Source organism: Meriones unguiculatus, chromosome 10 (assembly GCF_030254825.1).
Source record: "Meriones unguiculatus strain TT.TT164.6M chromosome 10, Bangor_MerUng_6.1, whole genome shotgun sequence".
Lineage (NCBI taxonomy): Eukaryota > Metazoa > Chordata > Mammalia > Rodentia > Muridae > Meriones > Meriones unguiculatus.
In genome coordinates this window covers 64,159,743-64,182,793 of record NC_083358.1, presented here as the reverse complement: position 1 = coordinate 64,182,793, position 23,051 = coordinate 64,159,743, and the positions used below count along the sequence as shown (strand labels likewise).

The window sequence follows — 23,051 nt, the reverse complement described above, 5'->3', positions numbered from 1 at the left end:
GGGAATATGTTTTTGTTTTAATCCTAGGTATGGGATAAGAGGCTGCTTCATAGCAGGTGATTATGATTTGCCTCATGCACTAGTAAGGGTGTGATCTTTGCCAACTATAGATAGTTTGATTCTGGAAACTCTGAAGAGGGTATAAATGGGAGAACCCCAAGAAGGCCTGAGGTGGCAGCAGCAGTAGCTGCTGCTGCTGTGATTACTGTTGTGTTTGCTATTGCTGGATTGCTGGATTGCTGGACTATTGGGTATTCTGATGAAGACTGGACTTGCCTCAAAAAAACTCTATGTCCCTAACCAGCAGGAAGTCGCCTATAAAGGTCTATGTCCCCTTTTCCATCTAACTTTCTTTTTCTCCTACCTAGCATTGGGAGGTTGGAAGGGATTAGGGTGGAATAAGGGTTGGAAGGGTGGTAGGTCTAAGAACCCAATAAAACAATAAAACAGATAAAAAAAAAATACACCAACAAGGACTGTGACTGAGTTCCTAGCTGTACTATGCCAACAAAACCAGCCACAATTTCTTTTGTTAAGATGGGCATGGTGGTGACACTGGAGATGGATGGAGAGGATTATCCAATATACATTGCAAGTGGAGTTGCCAAGAATTACTTGTTAGACTGGGTTTGAAAGAACAGAGAGGAATCCTGAGTGTCTGGACAGTGGACAGTGCAGCCATCTACTGAGATGGGAACACTGAAATAGGAACTGGTTGAAGGTTAAGGAAGAATAAAAACAAGATCATGATTCCCCCTCTGCAGGCAGTGCATTAGTTTTTTGTTAGGGCTTCTTAAAACATGTTTTGGTACACTTAGTCAGGATGTCTTACAAAGCTACTAAAGTCACAATCCAGCCAACCAACTGAACAAAAACTAAGTTCCTCTTCAGAAAAAAACAAAAAACAAGTAGCTGCAAAACATGCAGTATTCTGAGGACGGTAAGCAGTTTATAGCCAACTTTACTGCTAACAACCCATGCGGTGTTTTATTGGAGGTTCTGGGGCTTCCTGGTGGACAATCTGGAAGAGAGCCAAACCCTCCCTGACTAAGGGGCTAAGGGGAGGTGAGAGCCACAGCGCCATGTGAGCAAACTGTTGAGTGATGCAGAACCAGCCTCAGACAAAAGCTGATGGCTTCTGGAACTTTACCACTGTGCAAAAGTCCCTTCTTCTAGGACCACGCTTTGCATTTCAATCTAGAGTAAGATTAAAAGTCAACAGTGGGAACAGTTTGTGGTAGTGAGTGGAGGCAGAATATAGGAAAGCATGCTTCATATTTTGAAATACGCTTTGTCAAAGCAATATCTGAACAAAGAGTAAATGGTGAGAAAGTTCACTTTCCGATGTGGCAGAAGAAAAGGAAATGTTAGGTGTTCAGGTAACAAAACAAACGGAGTAGGTAGGTGCACAGAACCCAAATGACTAAAAACAACTTTACCAGGGAGCAATCTAAGCCAGGATTATTCTTCTATTCAGTAAAGGTGGCAAAGGATTTTTCATTTATTTTCAAGGTTGTGGCTTTAAAAAGCAAAGCAGTAACATTCGAATGTTGAACATTTCTTGTACTTATGTCTACTTGGTGGTCATTACTACTACATGTGTCTTTAAGCTACATTTTGGGTGGAATTCATATCTATAGATGATTGGAGATCTGAACATAATATTTTTCCTACTAAGTAATGCTGACCTTAATTTCATAATGAAGTTGGAAATGCTTGTCTTGACAAAGTCAAACAGTTATTATTATTTTGCTATTTATTTGGAATAATACTTAATACTTCTAAAACAAGTAGGAAACCTTGTTTCCTAGCTTTTCTCTTAACTTTATAGCTGAACAAACATTCATCTGTATTCTTAACTAAGGCACGAATGCCTTATTATCTCACCTGTCTCACAGTACGGTTCTCCATCTTCCAAGTGGAAAACATTATTACGGATGGGTTTTCCACAGGCCACACACACAAAACAGGACACGTGCCAGGTTTGTTTCAAAGCATTGATGACTTCCTGTTATAGAAAGTCAGACAGATTTAAAAAGACAATAAACACACCAATACCTACTCTCACTGGTGTACCAAGCTAACTCAAAATAGACATGCATTTCGTCTCTGTCTTGAACTTTTCCTCAAAGAAACCAGGGATGCTCAGTGGCAGAATCAGACATCCCTGGAAGCTATTGCAATATGTGTGCTTCTCATAAATACAAACCCATACACCTAAGAAGAGCCATTATCACCAACCTTTACACACACAGTGAATAGGGAAGTATTCCACAAGTGCTTGCTGTAGCACACTCTGCTTTCTTTCACAGGGTGTCAGGACGCATTAACTCAAAACAAATTTCATGGCATTATCTTGAAAATGTCATGAAAGAGGGGGAAGCATTTAAAAACTAAAACAAACCTAAACTCCAGTGCATTACGGAAGCAATAATGTAATCAGAATAATCCAATCAGGTCATTGAGTGTTTAGCTTTTTGGATCAGCTGTAACTGTACTATATACTTACTCCATTGAGAGAAGTGTGTGTACTACAAATGCAAGGAACCCAGTCCATCATGGCCTTCTGGTGAAATACTCCAGGATTTGGAAAAGATCTTAATCATTAAGAGCTCTGGGGTTGCATCAGTATCTGCAGGCACCTCTGGGCCCAGATTTGTTGGCTTTGTCAGTCTCCTTGTGGAGCTCCTGTCCAGTTCCCCCTCCCACACCACACAGGTTCTTCTAACCCCCCTTCCATAGATTCCCTGTGCTCTGCTGTGAGCCTCAGCATCTGTGTAGATCCCCTGCTGGGTGGAGTCTTTCAGAGTACATCAATGGTAGGCTCCCATTCTGTTCCCTCTCTTCAACTGCTTTGGGTGTCTATTCTATTTGCCCTTCTGAATGCGGGCCTGCAGAGACAGATGCAGAAACCAAACACCATGCATGGAGAGGACCTAAACCCCTTGCTCAGATGTAGACCATAAGCAGCTCAGTCTCCATATGGGTCCCCTAGTAATGAAAGTAGGGATTATTTCTGAAACAGACTCAGTTGCCCACTCTTTGATCACTTCCTCCCTGTCGGGGCGACCTTGCCAGAGGATCTAGGCAGCCCTAATGAGACTTGATAGGCTAGGATCAGATGGTAGTAAAGGAGGGCTCCCCTTTTCTTATGGAATAGGGGAGGGAGATGGGGGGAAGAAGAAGGAAGGGTAGAACCTGGAGAGATGAGGGAGGGGGCTACAATCAGGATATAAAATGAATAAATTTAAAAAAATTTTAAAAAGAGGTGTGGGGTTGTAAGTTTTCTAAGAATTGTTAGTTTTCTAAGATTGAGAAGAGGTACAACAATTAAAAAGTAATTTCTGAAGAATATTTAATAACAGAGGAATTCTTTCTTTTCCTGGTCTTATGGTTTTTTTTATTATTATTGACTTTTATTAATTATTCTATGAGCCACAGAATGTGTTTATTTATAAAATGATAACTTGACATTAAGTTTACTGATTATCTGTCAGCATTTATGAAGGGACAGGCTGGCCATTATACTCCTTTATTACCAGCATAAAATTATAGCATAGAATATGTCAGGTGACATAACTGAAACTATTTTTAAAGTTTCAGACCTACTTAAACATGTCTTCAGTAAATCACATTTTTCTAGAGTTTTTTTCTTTATTGTAGTTTCATATTAAGAATAGTAGATAGAATTCAGCAAAGCCATTCCAACCTTTTTATGTTAAAGCCAAGTATATTGGTTTCTAAAATAAAATTCCCACTACTGGTCATCTAAAGTAGATGCCTGACTTTTATGATGTCATTGAAAATTTGGATGTTACCTGACAGGATGTACATTTATTCATCATTATTTATTACTTGCACCTTGAAATGCTTTTCCTATCACATGTACAATTCTATAACTGAAGTCACATTTTTAAACATTATATTCATTAAAATAAAAATATTGTAAGCTTCACATTTTACATATTTTGTATATTTCATGAGATCAGTGTCCTGTGCTTGAACTCTAATAAGTAGAGAAAGCTGAACTTACAAAAGCTACAGAATTTAATTTAAACCAGCAAAGGTGTCGGTTCTGAGAGCTCGTGTGTGTGGTCCTGGGCGACCTCTTCATTCCTGAGCAAACAAGGTCTTGCTGAGGTAGCACACCCACAGTAAAATATTTTTCCCATAGAGGCTAGCCTTTCACCAGACAAGCTGGCACTCAGTAAGACAACACCAAAGACAATTAACCCCATGAGTCTGATATACTTCTTTAGAGGTCTATTTAGTTTTGTTTTGTTTTATAATAAATACTACTGAGGAAAGCAGAGAGGGCTGATAAAGCAAGAAGAAAATAAAAAGTAAAAATAATGAGAAGGTTTATTACAAAATCTACATGGCTTTAAGAGGCACTAAAAATAAAGAAGTAGTTTCAAACACTCACTCCAAGGATCTTCCTCTGGCACCGGCCACACTCAGGAGCAAAGAACTTCTCATAGCACAGCTCGCAGTACAGAGCTCCCTTCTCCTCAACAAACCCAATGTAGGCCATCGTATTTTTGCAGTGAGCACAGTTAAATTCTTCTGGATGCCAAGATTTCCCCAGAGCCACAAGGAAAGGTCCCCTGGCAGAAGGAAAGAGAGCAATTTTACTCAAAGATGACAGCTTCTGGGCTGGCATGGAGAGAGCCTCTTTTCACATATACCTAGTTAACTGTCTGCTTGATTTCCTTTTTAGGACTGAGCATGGTGGCTCTGTCACCTTGCACAGGATTGAGCACGGTGGCTCTGTCACCTTGCAACAGACCGCATTTGTGTGAAGAGAGGGGGGAAGAGGAATGACAGCACTTGGTGGTTCCAGTTCCTTCTGAGGATGTCACCGTCCCCCCTTTCCCATGTGCTGGGACTCAGGGCATGTTTGAGCTGAAGTGAGTCGTTCTGTCCACATCATAATGACAGAAAAGGAAAACGCTAACTGTTAGCGACCAGAACAATGCATGCTTTAAGATAGGACAGAAGTTGAAAAACCATCTCAATCTAGCAATGTTGGGTCCTTAAAAATAATAATGATCTCCTAAGAAGAGTCAGTGCTTCTTCCCTACATGTGATGAACATACTTAGTTCTCAACTGCCTCAAATTCACCTTTCAAACTGACCACACAAGCTGTATTCATTTATCAGTTGTTTAAAACTAGTCACTAGGGTTTTATTTAATTCAAATATGACTAACTTAAATTTCATAGTGTTGACAACATTTAACATGAGATCTACACTCAAAAATGTATTTAACTGTGCACGACAGTGCTCTGAAACATAGGCATGATCTTCTACAGTAATCTCCAGAAATCATCCAGCTTGCGTAATTGAAGTTTTTTACCCAATGTTTGCCAATTCCTCCTTCCTCTTCTCTAAACAGGACAGGTTTGGGGGTGGGGGAGGGACAAGATCTTATTTTGCATCCTAAGCTGGCCTGAAACTGAATAGGTAGCCCCAGGCAGCTTCAAATTCATGATCCTCCTGCCTCAGCCTACCAACTGCTTAGGATTATAGATAGGAACCACACCATGCCCAGCTACAACTGATTTTAATGCATATTTGTGTCAAGGTAACAAATGTTTGTATAGAGATCTTTTCTCTAAATCTCTAGTCATGAAATGATAAGGCACGCTTGGTTCACTTAACAGGAGCCATTATGAAGCCTTATCTAGTTAGAAGCTTTTGGAGATGAAGCAGACGAGCTTCTGAAACACACTTTTTGGTAGCTCCATCATACTAATTTTTATTCATGGAGTGGCTCTACCTCCAAGGCACTTTTACACTTATCTAATTTGTTCACGCGATATTTTTTGTGAGATAGACCAGGGCAATTATTATAAACTCAGTTCAACAGATGGAGTGGCAAGGCCAAAGAGTATTCAAAAGATGTGACAAACATCAAATGTCTACCGACTGAGCCAAAGCTAGGGGCTGATGGTCTACTTCCCAGCATATTACTCTAGCCAACTGTGACTCTGCTTTCAGTCTCACTACTGTAAACCAGCACCACAAAACAACAACAGGCACTTGTTAGCCATCATGTAGCACTGGACTTCTCCACCAAGTATTAACAGGATGTAAAGGCAATGCGCATAATACAGAGCAGCTCTTAACCCGTGACAACACTAATCTGCCATTTAATAGCTATCTCACAGGCATGGATGCACGTGTCTGTGACGCCATATCTAGGGCTGAAAATGGGAACCTGAGAGCATCAGGGCCAGTTGGAAAGGTGAGCTTCTGGGCTTCTGGTTCAACAAGAGGCCTTGTCCAAAGGCATTAAGGCAGAGAATGGCACAGCACATCCCATGTCTTTCTCTAGGCTCTGAATACCCACACATGGGTATATGCACTTACACATTCATGTGCCTTTACAGAACACACACACACAAACACCCCACATGGAAAGAATAAACTATCTCCATTTTCTCCACTTGGCAATTGCTCCCTATGACCAATAGTCTGGTGCTACCATATCCAAACCCACATACTAAGCTTCTTAGCAAAACACACTAGCATTTACTCAGATTCAGCTCTCAATTCTGCAAGAGCTGGGGAGCAGAAAGCCTTGATGCAAATTAAACTTTTTCCTGTGACACATAGAAAGTTTTGTAGTTTTACTTTTTAAATGTGTTTATTAAGAATCTGATTCTGCTGCATGCATGTGACGTCTATATCTGAGGCAAGTAGTATGTTATTATTATTAAAGCTTAAGGGCAATGAGGGTAGGACTTCAAGCTTAGCTTTGCAATGACCAACAAGGAAGGCATCCGGTAACATTCTAAAAGAAAAGAAACGGCTGTGTCACCTCTTGTAAATGAATCTATTACCTCCAGTAAGCTATCCCTCCACTTATAACTGCTTTATAAATAGACTCAGTCCACAAGTTATTTCATCGATTTTTCTCAGCATACATTTGGCAAGTATTTTACCAAAAGATAAATAAAAAAGTTACATTCTCAAAGCTGAATAAAGTTTTCTAAGTGCTCTAAGCTTTCCCAACTAGCTTCGTATCTGGATGTATGGGTCAAAGAAACTCACAGGATGCACTTACTGTGACTACAATGTAGAGCACAGTAGGATTCTGGGGTTTATGTCACACTCTGTAAGGACACTAAAACACATTCAAGTGTTTTTACAGTGCTAAGCTGAATACTCTTATTTCTCTTCAGATCATACACAGCTAGGCTGAGATTTTCATTAGGAAACATCTTCAGCTCATCACAAGCTGAATGGCCTTGAGGCCAGCACCCTATTGGTTACTCAGTTTTCAAAAGTCAGTTCAGTCTCAGACTCCACATTCTCCTCAAGTATAAATACTGATATGGGCTTGAACTAAAAACGGAAAGCCCCTGGAGCACATCTACAAATGCCAAATAGCTCAGGAGGTTCCTCTGGGGGCCGGGGGCGGGGAGGAAAATGGCAGACATCTAATAGCTGGGTAAGGAACATACTCCTCGTTTCCTAGATTTTCTTACGTGTGTCAGGACCAAATCAGACCACAGGAGAATTGGTGTCTCTCAATCAGAGCACTGGGCCAGACCCAGCCCTCAGAAAATCATTCTTCCTCTGAGTAATGTTTGGTGTGGTACATCAGCAAGTAGTAACAACTGCTATGGGAAGCAGCCTCATGACATGCGTCCTTGCTCTTCTAGAAGCAAGCAAGGTGATGGTGAGCAGCCTCTTGGAGCACACTGGGCCAAGCTCACATGCACTCCTTAAAAATATTCCTACCAGATTTCTGCAGCAAACAGAGTTTAGACTCCCCTGAGTAATCATTCTACTTTCATCACACTGAGCAGTAGATTGCAAAATCAAACCAAGCCAAAACAAAAAAATAATAAAACAAAACAAAACCCAAATGGGTCACCTGATTACAGGCAATTCTACGGGTCATGCCCCAACACTAACTTTACTCTGAATGCCCTACCCATGCTCTTCACTCCTGTGCTCCCTCTGTAATTCGGAAGGCTAACATTTCATGTTTTCTTTTTTTGTGTGCTTGTGAATGTGTGTTCTCATGTGTTTTGATACAGCTCTGTGTGACATATGCACACTTATACATATGTGTGCATGTGTGTTCTCATGTTTTGATACAGCTCTGTGTGGTATGTGCACACTTACATATGTGCATGAATGCACTGTAACAAGCACAAAGCTGACAGTGGGTATCTTCTTTGGTCACTCTACACAGTATTTATTGAGGCAGGGTCGCTTGCTGAATTCTGAACATGCCACTTCTACTTGGTCTGGCTAGTTTGTCTGGGGGATCCTGAGCTTTTTCATGGTTCTGGGCATCTCTACTCAGGTCTTCATGCTTTGTGGAAAGTACTTTATCCACTGAGCCATCTCTTCAGCACCAAATTGCATGTATTCTTAAAAAAGCCATAAAAACCCTTTTTGACACAAAGCTTATCATTAATAATTAAAAGTATAGTCTAGTCTATTAAGAGAACAACTTTAAAATGTTTCATTGTTTCCTTTCTTTTTTTTTTTTTTTTTTTCCAAACATGAACAGTAAAAGAAATCCTGGACAGTAAAGAACATGAGGAAATGAGTCTTGCTCTTGACAGAGGTCTTTCCTTTCTAAAGCAGCAGTCTTTCCTCTCTAAATGCCCACCTAACTGGATCCTCCTTGCGGCAGTGAAAAGAGCACTTCCTACCAGTGCCCCTGAGCTTGTCTAGATTAACCAGCAAGCCTCTGATGAAGAAGGAAGCACTTTCTTCTGTGTGTCAGCAAGACTTTTAACAAGTTCAGTAACAACAGATTAACACTGAAGAAGTTCCTGCTCCAGATGAGATCGGGTTTCCACCTGTGAACTGGAATAACAAGCCTGGAGAACTGGAAGGTGGAATTAAATATTTGTCTCCTTTCATAGTGCTCCACCCTCAGCCCTTACTAAACACATGTTGACTGACAAAGGAAGAGAGAGTTGAGGCATCTGATTGGCTGAAATGACAGACTAAGGCACACAGCTTTTTAACTGCTTATCTCCCCCCACACACACCCCAAAGAAGGAAAGAAACTGAGTTCAGAGAAAAAGAAAAACCTAGAGAGAGAAAGGGGAAAGAAACTGCTTTCTTCAAGGGATGTGGTGGTTTGAATAGGTCTGGCCCCCACAGGTTTGGCCCATGGGGAATGACTCTATTAGGAGGTGTGGGTATGTTGGAGTAGGTGTGGCCTTGTTGATGGAAGTGTGTCAGTGTAGCGCTGGGCTTTGAGGTCTCCTCGTGCTCAAGCCCTGCCCACTGTGCCAAAGTCTTCTTGCTGCCTGTAGAAGACAGTCTCCTGCTGGCTACCCTCACATCAAGGTGTGTAGCTCTTGGCTGCTCCAGCACCATGTGTGCCTGCACGCTGCCATGCTTCCTGCCGTGATGATAATACACTTCTGAAACTGCAAGCCCGCCCCAATTAAACGTTTGCCTTTATAAGAGTTGCCATGGTCGTGGTGTCTCTTCACAGCAATAAAACTCAGACAAGGGGGCACAAGCTAACAGGGGATAGCCTAAATATCAGTGCTTACTGCTTTCTTCCCTTGTTATTTAATCCCAGAACAGCCTCAGTAACAGAAATTAACATCATCACACAGAGGAAGAAAACATGAGAATCTTCCAGCTTTCCCAAGATCATGTAGGTAACAAACTACAATGCTTGAATCTTCCAAAGCCTAGATGGTGCAGATGGCTGAATATATTTATGTAATTGCTCTACCATTTTTTGTGGATCGAGTGTCTTACAGTTATAAGATGCACTTCTTTTTTCTCCAGTGACAACCTTGTTAATGTCCATTTCATCTCACAGCAGGGAGAAATAACGAAATGGGATGGAGCAGAGCCAATTAAGCAGAGCCTTCAGAGGATACATTGTACAGGTTCTCACTTCTACACAATGCTAAGCCAGAGACCGACAAGATGTGTTTGAGCAAGTGCTGAGGGGGATGTGTAGACACTCTTGACACACCCTGCTCGGAATGTAAAACTGCACAGACACTGTGCAAGGCAGCTCAGTAGCTCTGAAACCAAGTCATTCATATGCTCTGTAGAACAAAGTGAGCACCATTTGTTTGATTCAGCTTGTCTATTACCTATAATTACTATTGTTGAGTAAGCACAACAGTTTTGCGTGTTTCATTTACTTGATAATGAATAAAGTAGTTCTGAGCTGGGAAAACAATGGATAGAGCCACTGTGTTGGGGAAAGACATCCACAGGGCAAGGGCACAGCTGAAAGATTACTTAGAAATTAACTTACCCCAGGTGAAAAAATGACGCTGGCTTGGATTAGGACTGCAGGAGGAACAGTGGCTGGACATATTTCTGAGTACCAAACAGATTTGCTGACAGGCCACATGAGGCCTGAGCAACTGCGAACAGGGTTACTACTTTTGAACTTAGGAATACATGTACACTACACAAAGTCATTTTAACAGGGTGGCTAAGAATGTCTCCCTGCTCAGCCTATCCGTTATCTATTCCTTTCTTCTTTATCCAGACATTTTAATGTGGGAACAAAATGCACAGCCATAGCTATGTGTGCCAAGTTTGCTTAAACCAGTTTTCTCCTGACTCAATAGAGCAAGGTATATAGTGGACTGTTTATCTATTTATAACGTACATATGTAATAATTCAGAAAGTTCAGAGTGTTGTACAGGAGAAACCAAGCATCACCCTGAGTCAGTGGATTAAGGAATTATAACTGTTAACTTTGGGAATGTTCCATTTTGGTCTTTTGGAAAAGAGACCTGACTGCAAGTGCCATGTACTATTATGTTTTCAGAGAAAGAAAAGTGGTTAAGTAAACATTTAATGAATTAATTAATGAACGCACTTCATAACCATACAGATCTGGATTCTAGTCCTGGCACTATGACCTCACCAACCCAGTGTTTGTCACATCAACCTCAACCTAAGTGCCAGTTTCATCATCTAAAGTCTTCCTAAGGACATACTGCATGAAGTTACTCCGAAGACACAGTAGAGTAACACCAATAAATCCCAATGTCAACCATATTTAATGAAGAGCTGGCTTTATTAGTATCTTGCTTAACTTTGTTAGATTTTATATTTTTACTTTACAGTTCTATACTTTTTTTGTCATTTGATAATTGTAAGCATTCTCCTATACTATAGACATGAAAAAAATGGAGTTAGAACTGGACTAAAACTTGGGTACTATTATTTACAGTGAAAGCAGTTCTGAGAAATGTGTGAGTTTTCTGTGCTTCAGTCTCCCTCCTCATCTGGGATACATAGTATCAATAGCAAATGTAATCTTGAGGTGGGAACAATGTTCAGGTAACTTTGTACCATTTGGAATATTTAAGAATCCACTAAATACTAACATCTAAACAAGATCTTAATGGTGACATCGTATTGCAAAATATGTTAGACTCTTCTGTTCTCATTTTTTTCCCTCTATAGTGAACAGTAAAATCTTGGTTTATATCTTGCCTATAAATCTTGGCCAATGTTTTTAGTTGTTTTCTTAAATTCAGCAGCTGATACATTAAGCCAGGAAACCTTTTATTTTCAAATAAAACCTGAACCAGAAGGGACAATAAAAAAGACCTATAAATAAAGAAGTTGAAAGGAGTTCAGATGCTGAGATGGATCGTGCAGTCGGCAAAAGCTCTGCATACTTCTTCTTGGCGTAACCCAGGACATGCTTACGAAAATGCTTGAAAATTACCAAGCAAAACATCTCAGTAATACAAAAATTCCTTTTCTCAGTGAAATAAACAACAAATTGATTGAAAGTGGTTCTGGTGTGCTACAGGCAAAAAAGGAATGACACAAAAATGACGACCATTCAAACATTCTATACCTAGGAAGAAATCCAAGCATCACAAACTTCTTCTTCTTTCAAAAAGATGTTAAGATGCTAAACACAAACAGTTCAGTAAACTCTGTGCAACAAATGGCAAATGAGTTTAATGAGACAAGATGTTACGTTCAGGAAAGAAGCTGAGTTCCTCCTATGCCCGTTGCTCCACTAGAAAACAGAGCCTGGTCTGAGCTACACTAGTCACCTTCTATATGTGTCCCTATCACACTTGTACTTAAACAGTCAATGCATTCACAAGCATGAAAGATGAAGAAATGCTAGGTCTACCCTGCTTGGATACAAAATGTTCTATCACAAACCGAGGCTTCAGGAAAAGTACCTTATGCATTTGTAACCAGTCAAAGTAATGCCTTCAAAATATAAGTTAAGGATAATATTCCTAAACTTCTCAAGGTTCAAATAAACACAAAAACTTAAATATCAAAACAAAATGAAATCATCAGTGGAGTGTGGGTAAGCATGCCCTATGAAGACAATGACTTCAGTTGCTAACATCATATCTTTTACATGTCCTGAAAATGACCACCTCTTCTCAAAAATGACTAATGGAAAGCTAGCAACATAAACTCAACTTTACACCTCTCAGTTGGCCAGGGTATAATATTCTGTTGAAAGTAGCATGCCTGCAACTGCAACTTATTTTAAAAACAGGTGTCCCAGAAAATGTCATCTGATCTAACACCTTCTTGCTTTGGTAAGTAATACCGACACGGAGGGCAAGAGCTGGATTTACCCTTTGACCAGTGCTCTGAGCCGATGGCAGGGCGTGCAAGCTGCCGTGGCACTTGAGCACCAGGCGAACGTGCTATGTTAACTATTGTTACATGACCTTGACATGAGCTAATTCCCATTCCTGTTAACTTCCTTAGTAAATGATGCTTTAATGCTTCAATGATAACAAGAACTGGATCAAAAAGAACAACGTAAGGTTCAACAGATGAGGGGACAGTTAGTGACAGCCATCCACCTCCTCAGCTCAATGTGTACTTATTTCACAAAGCAGAAAGTAGGTATATCAAAGCATCTCAGTCTACCATTAAATCAGGAACTAAGTCAAGAAGAAATGGTTCCTGCTGCTTCTGCTTTGAGCTTCCTATTTTCTCCACTTTAAAAAGAGGAACTAAGGGTTGTGATTATAGGGGAATACCAAAGTTGATAATCAGACATTAATTAGTAACTGATATGCTTTGACACTCTAACTTGTTGAACAACAGCTTACAATAGCACACAAAGTACTGATTCTGTTTCCACAAAGGATGTTAAAATTCAGAATACATTAGCACCAGTATGGGTAACCACAGTAAGACAATTTACAGAAACCACGGTACAAGTCAGCATTTATATTCATTAATACTGAATCTAAACATTTCACAACTAAGTACAGGTAGAACTAAAAGCAGTATTTTACTAACTAGAATAAAGCAGTGCTACATTAGGTTTTATGTTAGATTATTTCTGTAAAATAAGAACCTTACAGAAGTACTTGTAGAAAAATAACAAACCAATCAAAACCATGTTGACTGAACTGAGTCCTGCCTTGGTTCATTAAACACTTACTCAATGCCTTCTGCTCAATTTACACTGCACTAGACTTCAGAGACCTCTATTATGCTGTCCCTTCTCTTAGGAATCACAATTACCACCACGATGACTACTGAATATTTCTTTTTACAGATAATTAATTAAAATATAATTCCATCATGTACCCCTTCCCTTTCCTCCCTTTAATTCCTCCTATGTCCTGTCCCCTCTTGTTTTCTCTCAAATTTATGACCTCTTTTTTATTGTTTTACACATACACACACAAACACACATACAGAGGGAGAAAGTCAACATGCTGAGTCCATTTAGTGTTGCTTATATGTACATGATATCAGAGCTTACCACTTGCTATTGGGTAATCAATTAGAGCCTCATCCCTGAAGACTAATTCTTCCTCTTTCAGCAATCATTAGTCGGCTATAATTCTTTGTCTAGAATGGGGCCTTGTAAAATTTCCCTCTTCCATGTTAGCATGTTTGTTGGTGTTGTCATTGTTCAAATAGTGTTTAGGCAGCCATATTCTTATGAAGAAGATATAATCACAATTTACATGGAAACTAACTATTAAAAATCTATTTAGTTTCTATAAGATAATATTTGTTGTTTTTTTTATGTGCATGTTTTAAAAGTCTGAACTAGGCTAGGCAAGGTAGTTCATAAGTAGAATCCCAGTTCTTCAGAGTCAGAGGCAGAAGGATCACCATGAGTCTCAGGCCAGTCTAGAGTACATAATGAGTTCCAGGCTAGAGTGAAACCCCATATTAACCCATTGTCCTTTGCTTTCCCCAAAAAACCTATAAACTAGAAACTGACAGTGGTCACCTTGGGTGGAAGGGATGTTTATGAATCTGGGCTTTTGCTTTCTGTTTTTCTACATTTTTAAATTGCCACAAATGAGCTGCCTTTAAGGTAAAAATGGTGGTTCATCTTGTCTACGTGCTATGTTCTCGACACGCTACCCAATCACCGACACTTGAAGAGCAATATTTGCTTATACGTCATGTATAACGCACGGGATCATCCTCCCCCATAGTAAAAATGGTCTAGAAATATGATATTCCACAATATTAGTGTAAGAGAAAATGTCACTCTTAGGCTTATCTGCCTTTATAGACCCCATTGTTGCAATGGTTTCAGAATAGGGCATTTTAAAAAGAAGAGTGTGTAAGGAATAATTTCAAGCAACTACTTTTACTGCCAACAAGGCAACTCACAAAGGCCTTTCTGGTGAGCTGTCTGCAACCAGCATTCACATACACACCTCATAACATTTTAAAAGCTGCTCATAAGGATGTTGAGATTTAATAAGCTGTAGCACAATATGCTTAAAAGATGTCTGGGCATTTTCCCTTTTTGGAGTTTAAGAGACAGGAAATAGATTTTGATGAAAACCTTGAGAGATGCACATATTAACCCACTGTAACACTTAAGACACTTGTGAACAGGCCTACTTTCATGGCTTCAGTGTTTAAGATCTAATCTTCTCTCCAGGCCTCAAAGTTCTTTCTTTTACGTTATAAGTAAAAGACAGTCCTCATTTGTATAATTTTTAAAATAATAACATTGAGATAAATGATCTCAGGGTCCCTTCAAGCCTTACAATTTTAATATTTCTGAAGGGCTACTAGATTAATGACTACTTTTCTAGATTTGCTAGAAATGAATTAACTGACACAATCAATATTTTAGTTTTATTTTCATGGAGCCTAGGGTTATTTTTCATAAAAATAGGTATGGTGATACACTTGAATCCTATGACATGGAGTTGTAATTTTGCTAATTAAATTATGCATGTTACAGAATATTAAAACAACCACATGGCATTAAGTACTTCGACTAAAACTCCAAAACTAACCAACCAACCTGATGACTTGGTTGCAGTGGGCACACATGGGAGTTCGCTTGCCTGCTGGAATGTGCTCAGCTCTCTGCACGAGTGTGTCTTGGTCACTTGGCTGGGGCGGCCCCACAGCTGAGTTCACAGGTGCCCCTGTACCCAAAGTCGCATTGTTTGAAATTCTTCCAGTAGAAGGTGCTAGGAGTTAAATGCAAGAAAATCAGAATGAGAAAAAGGCAACTATGAACTTTCCTAATAACAAAATCACTGGTTAAGTTATTCACCTACCCACTGACACTGTGGCAAAGTAAGACCCAAACATGGGGCATAATTAAACAGGTGAACAGAGAAGAAACTCAAGGATTAGGACACAATTTGAGTGGTTAGGCGGCCATCATAGGTGACATATTTCTTTCCATCTACTTATCTTTGCCCACCTTAACTAATTAAACTTAGTTCCAAATATATCACAGGCATTTAAGAAACTTCAGTGTGTTGAAGATAAAGAGCTTGCTCTATTCTCTCCCAGTTTGTATTTTCCAAGAAGATCGCATCATCATTACTAGGCATGTGAGCCAGTATCTGTAGTATCCTAGTTACCCAGTATCACCCCTGTTCCTTCCTGCGCAGCTCTGGTTTGAAGAGGTTCAGATTTCCACAGATTTGCCTCCCCCTCTCCATTCCCACAATGTTTCCTATTTGAGGTCCTGGATGTTTGCTTTCTGGACTAGTTGCCAAAATGTCTTATCTTCCTTATGTTCCTTCTCCCAAGGACTACTGAAGATGGAAATGCTGGCAGACCACAAGTCCATAAAGTGGTTCAGGAGTCTCCCTGCTCTCTGACCAGTGAACACAGTTCATGTCTCCGCACTGTGCACTAGCCCTCCCAGTCACCTGCTCCTCAGTGTCACTACTCACCTCTTTGCCTTCACCTAGTGCTACAGCAATATCAAACTGCCTCATTTTTTTGCACACATGATCTTGTATGCACAGACTGCCTTTGTTCCCAGGAATACCATTGTTCTTCCCTTCTCTTTTTTTGCATAGCAACCACCATGTATGATTTAAGACTCAATTCTTCGGTGAACTATTTCATACCTTCCCAATGACCCACGTCTACCATGGTTTCTTCCATATAACAGAGATCAAATGTTTGTCTTCCATGTTCTCATAATTTTCCATGAATGCCTCATTTATTCCACTAATACTTTTGCATATTTTCTCCTTCTACACATGTTCCCAAAAACTCTTAATCCTATTTTCCAACAAATACAATCTCGGAAATGAATGAATAAATCAATCAATACATCAGTGAGTAAACATAAATGGGTCTGAAATCAACAGGGAGGAGTTTTCTTTACCCATAAACAACTAAAGTCTACTGGAATAAGAAAGATGCATATTTAAACGGTTTAAAGGGAATACCTTAAATAAAAAGCATACACATATAACACAAGTCAATATTGTGTATGATACAATACACAATTCTTCTGTGCCTACCCAAGTGGACATCTATTACAGGTGTTATTAGAAGTGTATAAAAGCAATTAAGATAACTATTAGAATATTTTCCCTCCATCAGAATAAGGTCTGTTTGTAAGGATTTGCAATTACAGACCCAGAAGCCTCGCACTTCTGCTGTGCTGAGTGTTGCACCCGTGCTATGAAATGGAGCTTTCAACATGAGGAAACTCACGTTGAAATGGGTTGAACCGTTTCCACTCTGTGACTCACATATCCTCTTAAACAAGTGGGGAAGGGCATTAGTGCTATATCCAGTTCATATATCTTCGTCCTTGGTACTCTGTTTACTCTCACACTACAACCTGACCTTGGCGCTAAAGTTTCTATGTACAGGTTTGCTCTTTTCTGAGAAACTGGAAAGCATTTTCCACGTTCAGACTATAAGTCTTTTCAATTCAAAGATGCCAAATAGGTCTCTTCTTAATAAAGCTTTTACTGAGAACTTCCTTTTTTTTTAAATCCCTCATGCAGGCAGGCAGAGACAGCATTCTGCCTCCCATGTTCCTAATGCTTCACCTTCAGACTCCAGCAGCTGCTTCACTGCAAGTGTTTTCAAGTTGCCCTCTCCTTCTTATCCAAACCTTATCCTATCATTTGATTTCTAGCTTCAAAGTCCTGAAGTCTACACAACCGTCATCACTCTCCCAGCTGCAATCTCTGATTTCTTCCATTTCCCCATTTCTAGTAGGCACATGCTGCACACAGACACACAGACTTTGCTTCGGGTCCCTTCAGAAAACCATACCTGAACCCCCACTGTATGACCTTTAGTCAATGAAATGTCTAGTATGTGCTACTTATGTACTTACCCTTGCCTTACTCTGCAAAGATCATTCAAGTTTTGCTTTCAATTTTTAATTTAATCCAACAACATGGCTCCTCTGGTAAGAGATCACATCCAAAGACCTAGAGCTGTGTGATCCCTCTGGAATACACCCACACACTTAGTCTACACTGTTATTCCCTCTGGGTGGAATACAGACACACCTTTAATCCCAATGACGTCTAATTTAGGAGCAGAAAATGGATTTAACAGAGAAGGATTTAACAGAATGAGTCAGAGATATCATATGCTCAACTCTCAAAAGAACAGACAGGAAAGAGGAACTACTGAAGAGCAGGGCAGTGACAGAGCAAGAGAGTTGGCAGGGACAGTACAATAGAGTTTGCAAGTGCAGTACACTTTGGCACAGTTGAGTTTGTGCAGTTTAGTTCATGGAGTCCAGAAGTAGTTTTTCCAAGCACAGTAATTCAGTGAGAAATGGAAAGAAACCAGTTTGAATCTGTCAGGTTGGAGAGGAGTTTTGAGCCAAAACAGCTGAATTGAACCAGCCAGCCATAGTTCAGAAAGAACTAGAAAGGGTAAGTTTATTTAGTATTAAGTTTTGGAGGGTAAAAACATTCTAGGCCTAGGTTAGCAGACAGAGGCTGGAAGCTGAAGCCTGCAAGGTCCAAGCTTGCAGAGATTGTATGGAGGCTATAAGCTTCCAAACCTCGGTCTAGGGCTAGTTAGAAACACTCTGGGTTCAGCCCAAGCAATGAATTCATAAAGCTTGGGTACCGCCATCATCTGAGGAAATAAAAGTACTATTTATAGCTCTCTTCTCCAAAGTCTCCATTGACCACTATTGGAGAAGGCCTCTCTTTGTCTTTAACACCTACACTATGCTGCCTAGATAATTTATATAGTATTCGTCAAACTTCTGTTAATATCTTTTCTTCTCCAAGTCAATTAATTTTTAAAATGGGTACAAAATATATACTCCTTTTCCACAAGAAAACTGCCTTAAGAACAGAAAGTGAAGAGGCACTTAATCAGATGGAAAAAAGAAAGTCAGTCCACTTTGTTGTTTCTGCCCTCAGACTATACAGAAAGCCATTTCTTAAATGAGGATTAGGGTTAGGGTTTCAAATGGGAAAGTTACTAATTGGAAAATCTAGAAATCAGACCTCAAAGAGAATGAAACCCTTTCATCTACCGTATCACATTATCTATGCATAAGCCCTAAAGTACAGAGTCATCTGGACATTTCTAAGCAATAAGTGAGTACAAAGATTCTCAAACAGTCACTTTAGAACGGGACATAATCCATATGGCACAGGCCTCAAGAAGGTACACGAGGAACTAACTTACTTATATGAATCATTTTTAATCACAAAACATGTGACTATATCTTAAATACAAATAAGAAAGCTCCAAGTTCTACTGCTTTCTGTTAGCCCCCCCTACACCACCTTGGAGGTGAAGAAAATTCTTATCCCTGTTTGTTGCTGTGTACTAGCACACTGGCTAGCACACAAAGCTATGTAGTCCCTGCTAACAACTGTACCTGAGCAGTCCCAAGGTACAGGTATTTACAGTATGGATGAAATACTCTATTTGTCTGGACTGATTCTCACACCTCTCTAGTACAGGAACGGCTAACTTGAGTAACTAAGTCCCATCCTATGGTTCTAGCCACTTGGCATGATAGTGTGAAAACATGAGGCACTAGGTGAATGGAACAACGCAAAGTTAGTCCTACTTCTGTGATAATTACTGTACCGTCTCAGAAAAATAATTGTCCGTGGAGATCAGATGCCTTAAGTGTATTGAGCCTTCTGTGAAAATGATCTCCCTTGACGACAATTTACTTATCGACAGAATTGTTTCCCTTTTCTTTTCCTTTCTAGTAAGGACATCACATAGGAACACAGGCTCAGTCCCAGGTCACAGTGTGGAACTCTAAGCCACAAGAACAAGAACTTAAGCCGTAAGTCAGTGAGTGCCACGATGAAGAACATGGGGAAATAAGCTCTACTTTAGATTAGATTTCTTCTTCAACCTTAATCCTGAACAATTTTTATTAAATTCGGATTCTTTTGCAGACTATCGCTACCCAACTAGAACTTTGGCTGAAATGCTTTTCTTTTGTAATAAACATATTTCAGCACCAGCTCTCCAGAAATTCAAAGTCATTAGCTATTTGATAAACTGTGAGAATGTCCCCTTTGTTAACTAAAATTGTTGTCTTAGTGTTTGAAGGGCTATAAACGACACACATCCATACTTGATCTTTCCTTTTTCTTTTCACCATTTAGTGTTTACAGAGATTAACACCAAATAATTTAAACATGCACTAAATAATTTGTCAGTATACCAGATTGCTCTCAGCATCTGAAAAGAGGGTTTGTTACAGTAATCAAGTAAAATGAAGAACAGTGAATCACTAATTTTAAAAAATATTTGTCACAACGATGTACCTCTTTTAATCTGTGACTTCTTCTATCTCTCCATTTCTTGCCATGTGCATACTTGCTTGCTCACATGCCCACACCCATGCACATACAAACAAAACCAGACACATGAACATACACATCTACAAAACCACACATGCAAAATCACCTACACAGCTCTAGACTTGTTGCTGCTATTGTTATGTTGAAAGGTTAAAGGAGACAGAGACAGAGGGAACTGGTGCACCATTACAGCAATGCTACTGCTATCACTCAGCAGATTGAAAACGCACAGCCAGGGACGAATAGCGGCTGCTCAGGGACATGGACTCAAGCAACTGCTTTATGAACTACTTGGCTTTACCAGTATGAGTACGAATGATTTCTGCCTTCATGAAGTTTAAAGGTTACAGACCAGCATATAATTGATTTTCTTTACAGTGGGATGCAGCTCAGATATAAAATGTTTCTGAAAGGTACATGGGACATAGCTTTGTGTCCCCATCCAAGGTGCTAGGAGATGGGGTGGACTCTTTTATGGGGGGGGGGATCTAGCAGGAGTTTGCTCCTCATCATGATTTCTTGATGTGGGTTGTGAGGTGGGTGGGCTTCCTCTGTTACACGCTCCTGCCAAGATGAAACTTCATTTCAGATTCACAAGCAAAAAAGGACAATGGACTGAAACTGTGCAATGATAGGGTGACTGCTGTTGGGGGTGCGCAACTGCCCTCTGACTGGATCTGAGGCCTGCTCCATAAAGGACACAAGCCTGGTGTGTCCTAACTAGTTGGTTAGGTGTCCTAACCTAGCTAGTGAGAGGCATGGAGAACTCTTCCTAAGCAGGCTAACTAAGTTGGCACAGTTATCAAACTGCCTTGTACCTATAGACAAAAGCCCTTCACTTTAATCAGAGAAGCCCCCTTTACAGTGAATTGGGAATAAATGTAGAGACTTGTGGATACCCAAGAGGCTGAGAAGCGACAATTGAGGACTCATCCCTAAACCACACATTTACATGGAAAAGAACCCAAGGCTTGGAAAACTTAGTGGAAACATGTAAGAGCTGAAAAATACAGTGAAGGGCTGTAAAATGCCAGTCTCTAGATTCCATGTAGCCATTTGCAATCCCGAATTCACAACTGTAGGTACTTGCACTGGACCTACACAAGGCAGGTCTTGTCAAAAATCAACTATGGTAGCAGAAGGAGCCCACAGACTCTTGGGATTTACAACTCCAGTTCCACCAATTACTTCTCACTTGATAAGCAAGTTTAAGTGCATGAGTGTCAGAATTTTTCCTTTATATAAGATATTTAACACACTCAGAGAGTTTATGTACTAGGAAGCGGACTTACCACTGAACTACTGGCTTTTGCTAGTGTCTAGGAGAGGACTCATAGTCCCCAGTTGAACAAGCACTGCTGAAACTACCAAGCTATAGTAGATAGCTCCAAACCCATGGTCACCTAGGCATCCATGGTTAAACTCAGGAGGTCACAAACTAGACAAACATATGAACTTGAGAAAGACATTGTAGTAGGGAGAGGGAGAGGGTGTGTGAAAGTGATATGTATCGTGTACATTGGTTTAAGTTGTAATAACTAATTTATTTTAAAAATAGTAAGGAAAATAAACATTTAATCTCTTAATGTTGATTATCTCAGGTATGTTTTTCAGCAATAGAGAGCTGATTAGCTCACGGGGTAAGTGGTAAGAGTTTGAAAGATAGTAAGTTTACTTATACAGCTATTCATTCATTCAGTACTGTGGACAGTTTTTGTCAACTTGACATAATCCTGGAAGAGGATGGTTCAGAAGAGAAATCACAGGTGAGGAATTGCCACCAAAAGATTGTACTCTGTCCTATCTGTGGGGGCTTTTTCTCGATTAGCAATCGATGCAGAAGGGCCCAGGCCACTGTAGGCAGTAGCACCACTGGGCAAGTGGTTCTTGGTTGCTGAACAAGCCATGTAGTGCAAGCATGGATTCTGCTTTAGTTCCTGCCCCCAACTTCTCTTCACGATGGGCTGTCAGCTACAAGATGAAATAAACTCTTTCTTCTCAAAGGTGCTATGGTCATGGTGTTTAACACAGCAAGAGAAAGCAAAACAGGACAGCAAGCATATACAAAAGGCCTAACGTACAGATACAACACTAAGCACAAATATACAATAGATGAGGACATGCATAGTCCTGTTCCTCAGATGGGTGAAGCCCTTAACCGTTATTGTCATCCATCTCATTACAGAAAGAATACTAAATATGTGAACTCAAGACAAATATCTGAAGCTATGAGAATGAGTCAATAGACCTCCGCTATCAGTGGACTTGGAGAGGGGCATGGGAGGAGATGAGGGAGGGAGGGTGGGATTGGGAGGGAATGAGGGAGGGGGCTACAGCTGGGATGCAAAGTGAATAAAATGTAATTAATGTAAAAAATAAAAATTTAATTAAAAAAAAGAGTGAGTCAAGAGTCACACCATATTCACATTTGTGTTAGAGAACTGAATTATAATGCAGTGAAAGTAGAAAAGAGAGGTGTTTCTTGGACAGAAAGCAAGCAGTGCAAGTACCTTACAGACAGATTAGGAGAAGAAAACATAGGAGAATATGCCACAGAAGCCAATAAAGGCATAGGTGGAAAATTTGGTTTTCTAAAATGACATCCGACTCCAAAGTCTTTTTCTTTATGCATTCATTCATTCATCCATCCACCCATTCATTCATGTAAATACATCTTATGAACAAATTATATGCCATGTTCTTTGCCAGTGACTGCTTTGAGTCACTAAAATATAAAGGCAAATGTGATCCTCAAGCTTGACAGAAATCTGAAAATACTAACTCCTTGTTCAGTTCTGAAGGGACTAATCATAATCAAGACGATTAATATCTGCTACCTTAATTTTCAATTTCTTTACTAAGGTGTCCTAGATAGCTTCATTTACCAACCTGACGCAGGCTAGAGTCATGTGAAGGCATCTTAACTCAGAGACTTCCCAGATCAGGTTGACCTGTGGCTATGTCTATGGGGGAGTCTTGACTGATGATGACTGATGCGGAAGGAA

At 40.0% G+C, this 23,051-nt stretch overlaps 1 protein-coding gene across 10 annotated transcripts in view; it reads right to left on the bottom strand.

Annotated features, from left to right (window-relative positions):
* Pdlim5 (PDZ and LIM domain 5) overlaps nucleotides 1-23,051 on the bottom strand; it is a 172,998-nt gene that overhangs the window by 5,717 nt on the left and 144,230 nt on the right. For all 10 annotated transcript variants that reach the window (XM_060392607.1, XM_060392609.1, XM_021659671.2 and 7 more), the window contains 3 exons: nucleotides 15,270-15,441; nucleotides 4,427-4,607; nucleotides 1,888-2,008 (listed from right to left, as the gene is read on the bottom strand). In XM_060392607.1, coding sequence (XP_060248590.1) covers nucleotides 1,888-2,008; nucleotides 4,427-4,607; nucleotides 15,270-15,441 — 474 coding nt within the window. The remainder of the gene's footprint in view (nucleotides 1-1,887; nucleotides 2,009-4,426; nucleotides 4,608-15,269; nucleotides 15,442-23,051) is intronic.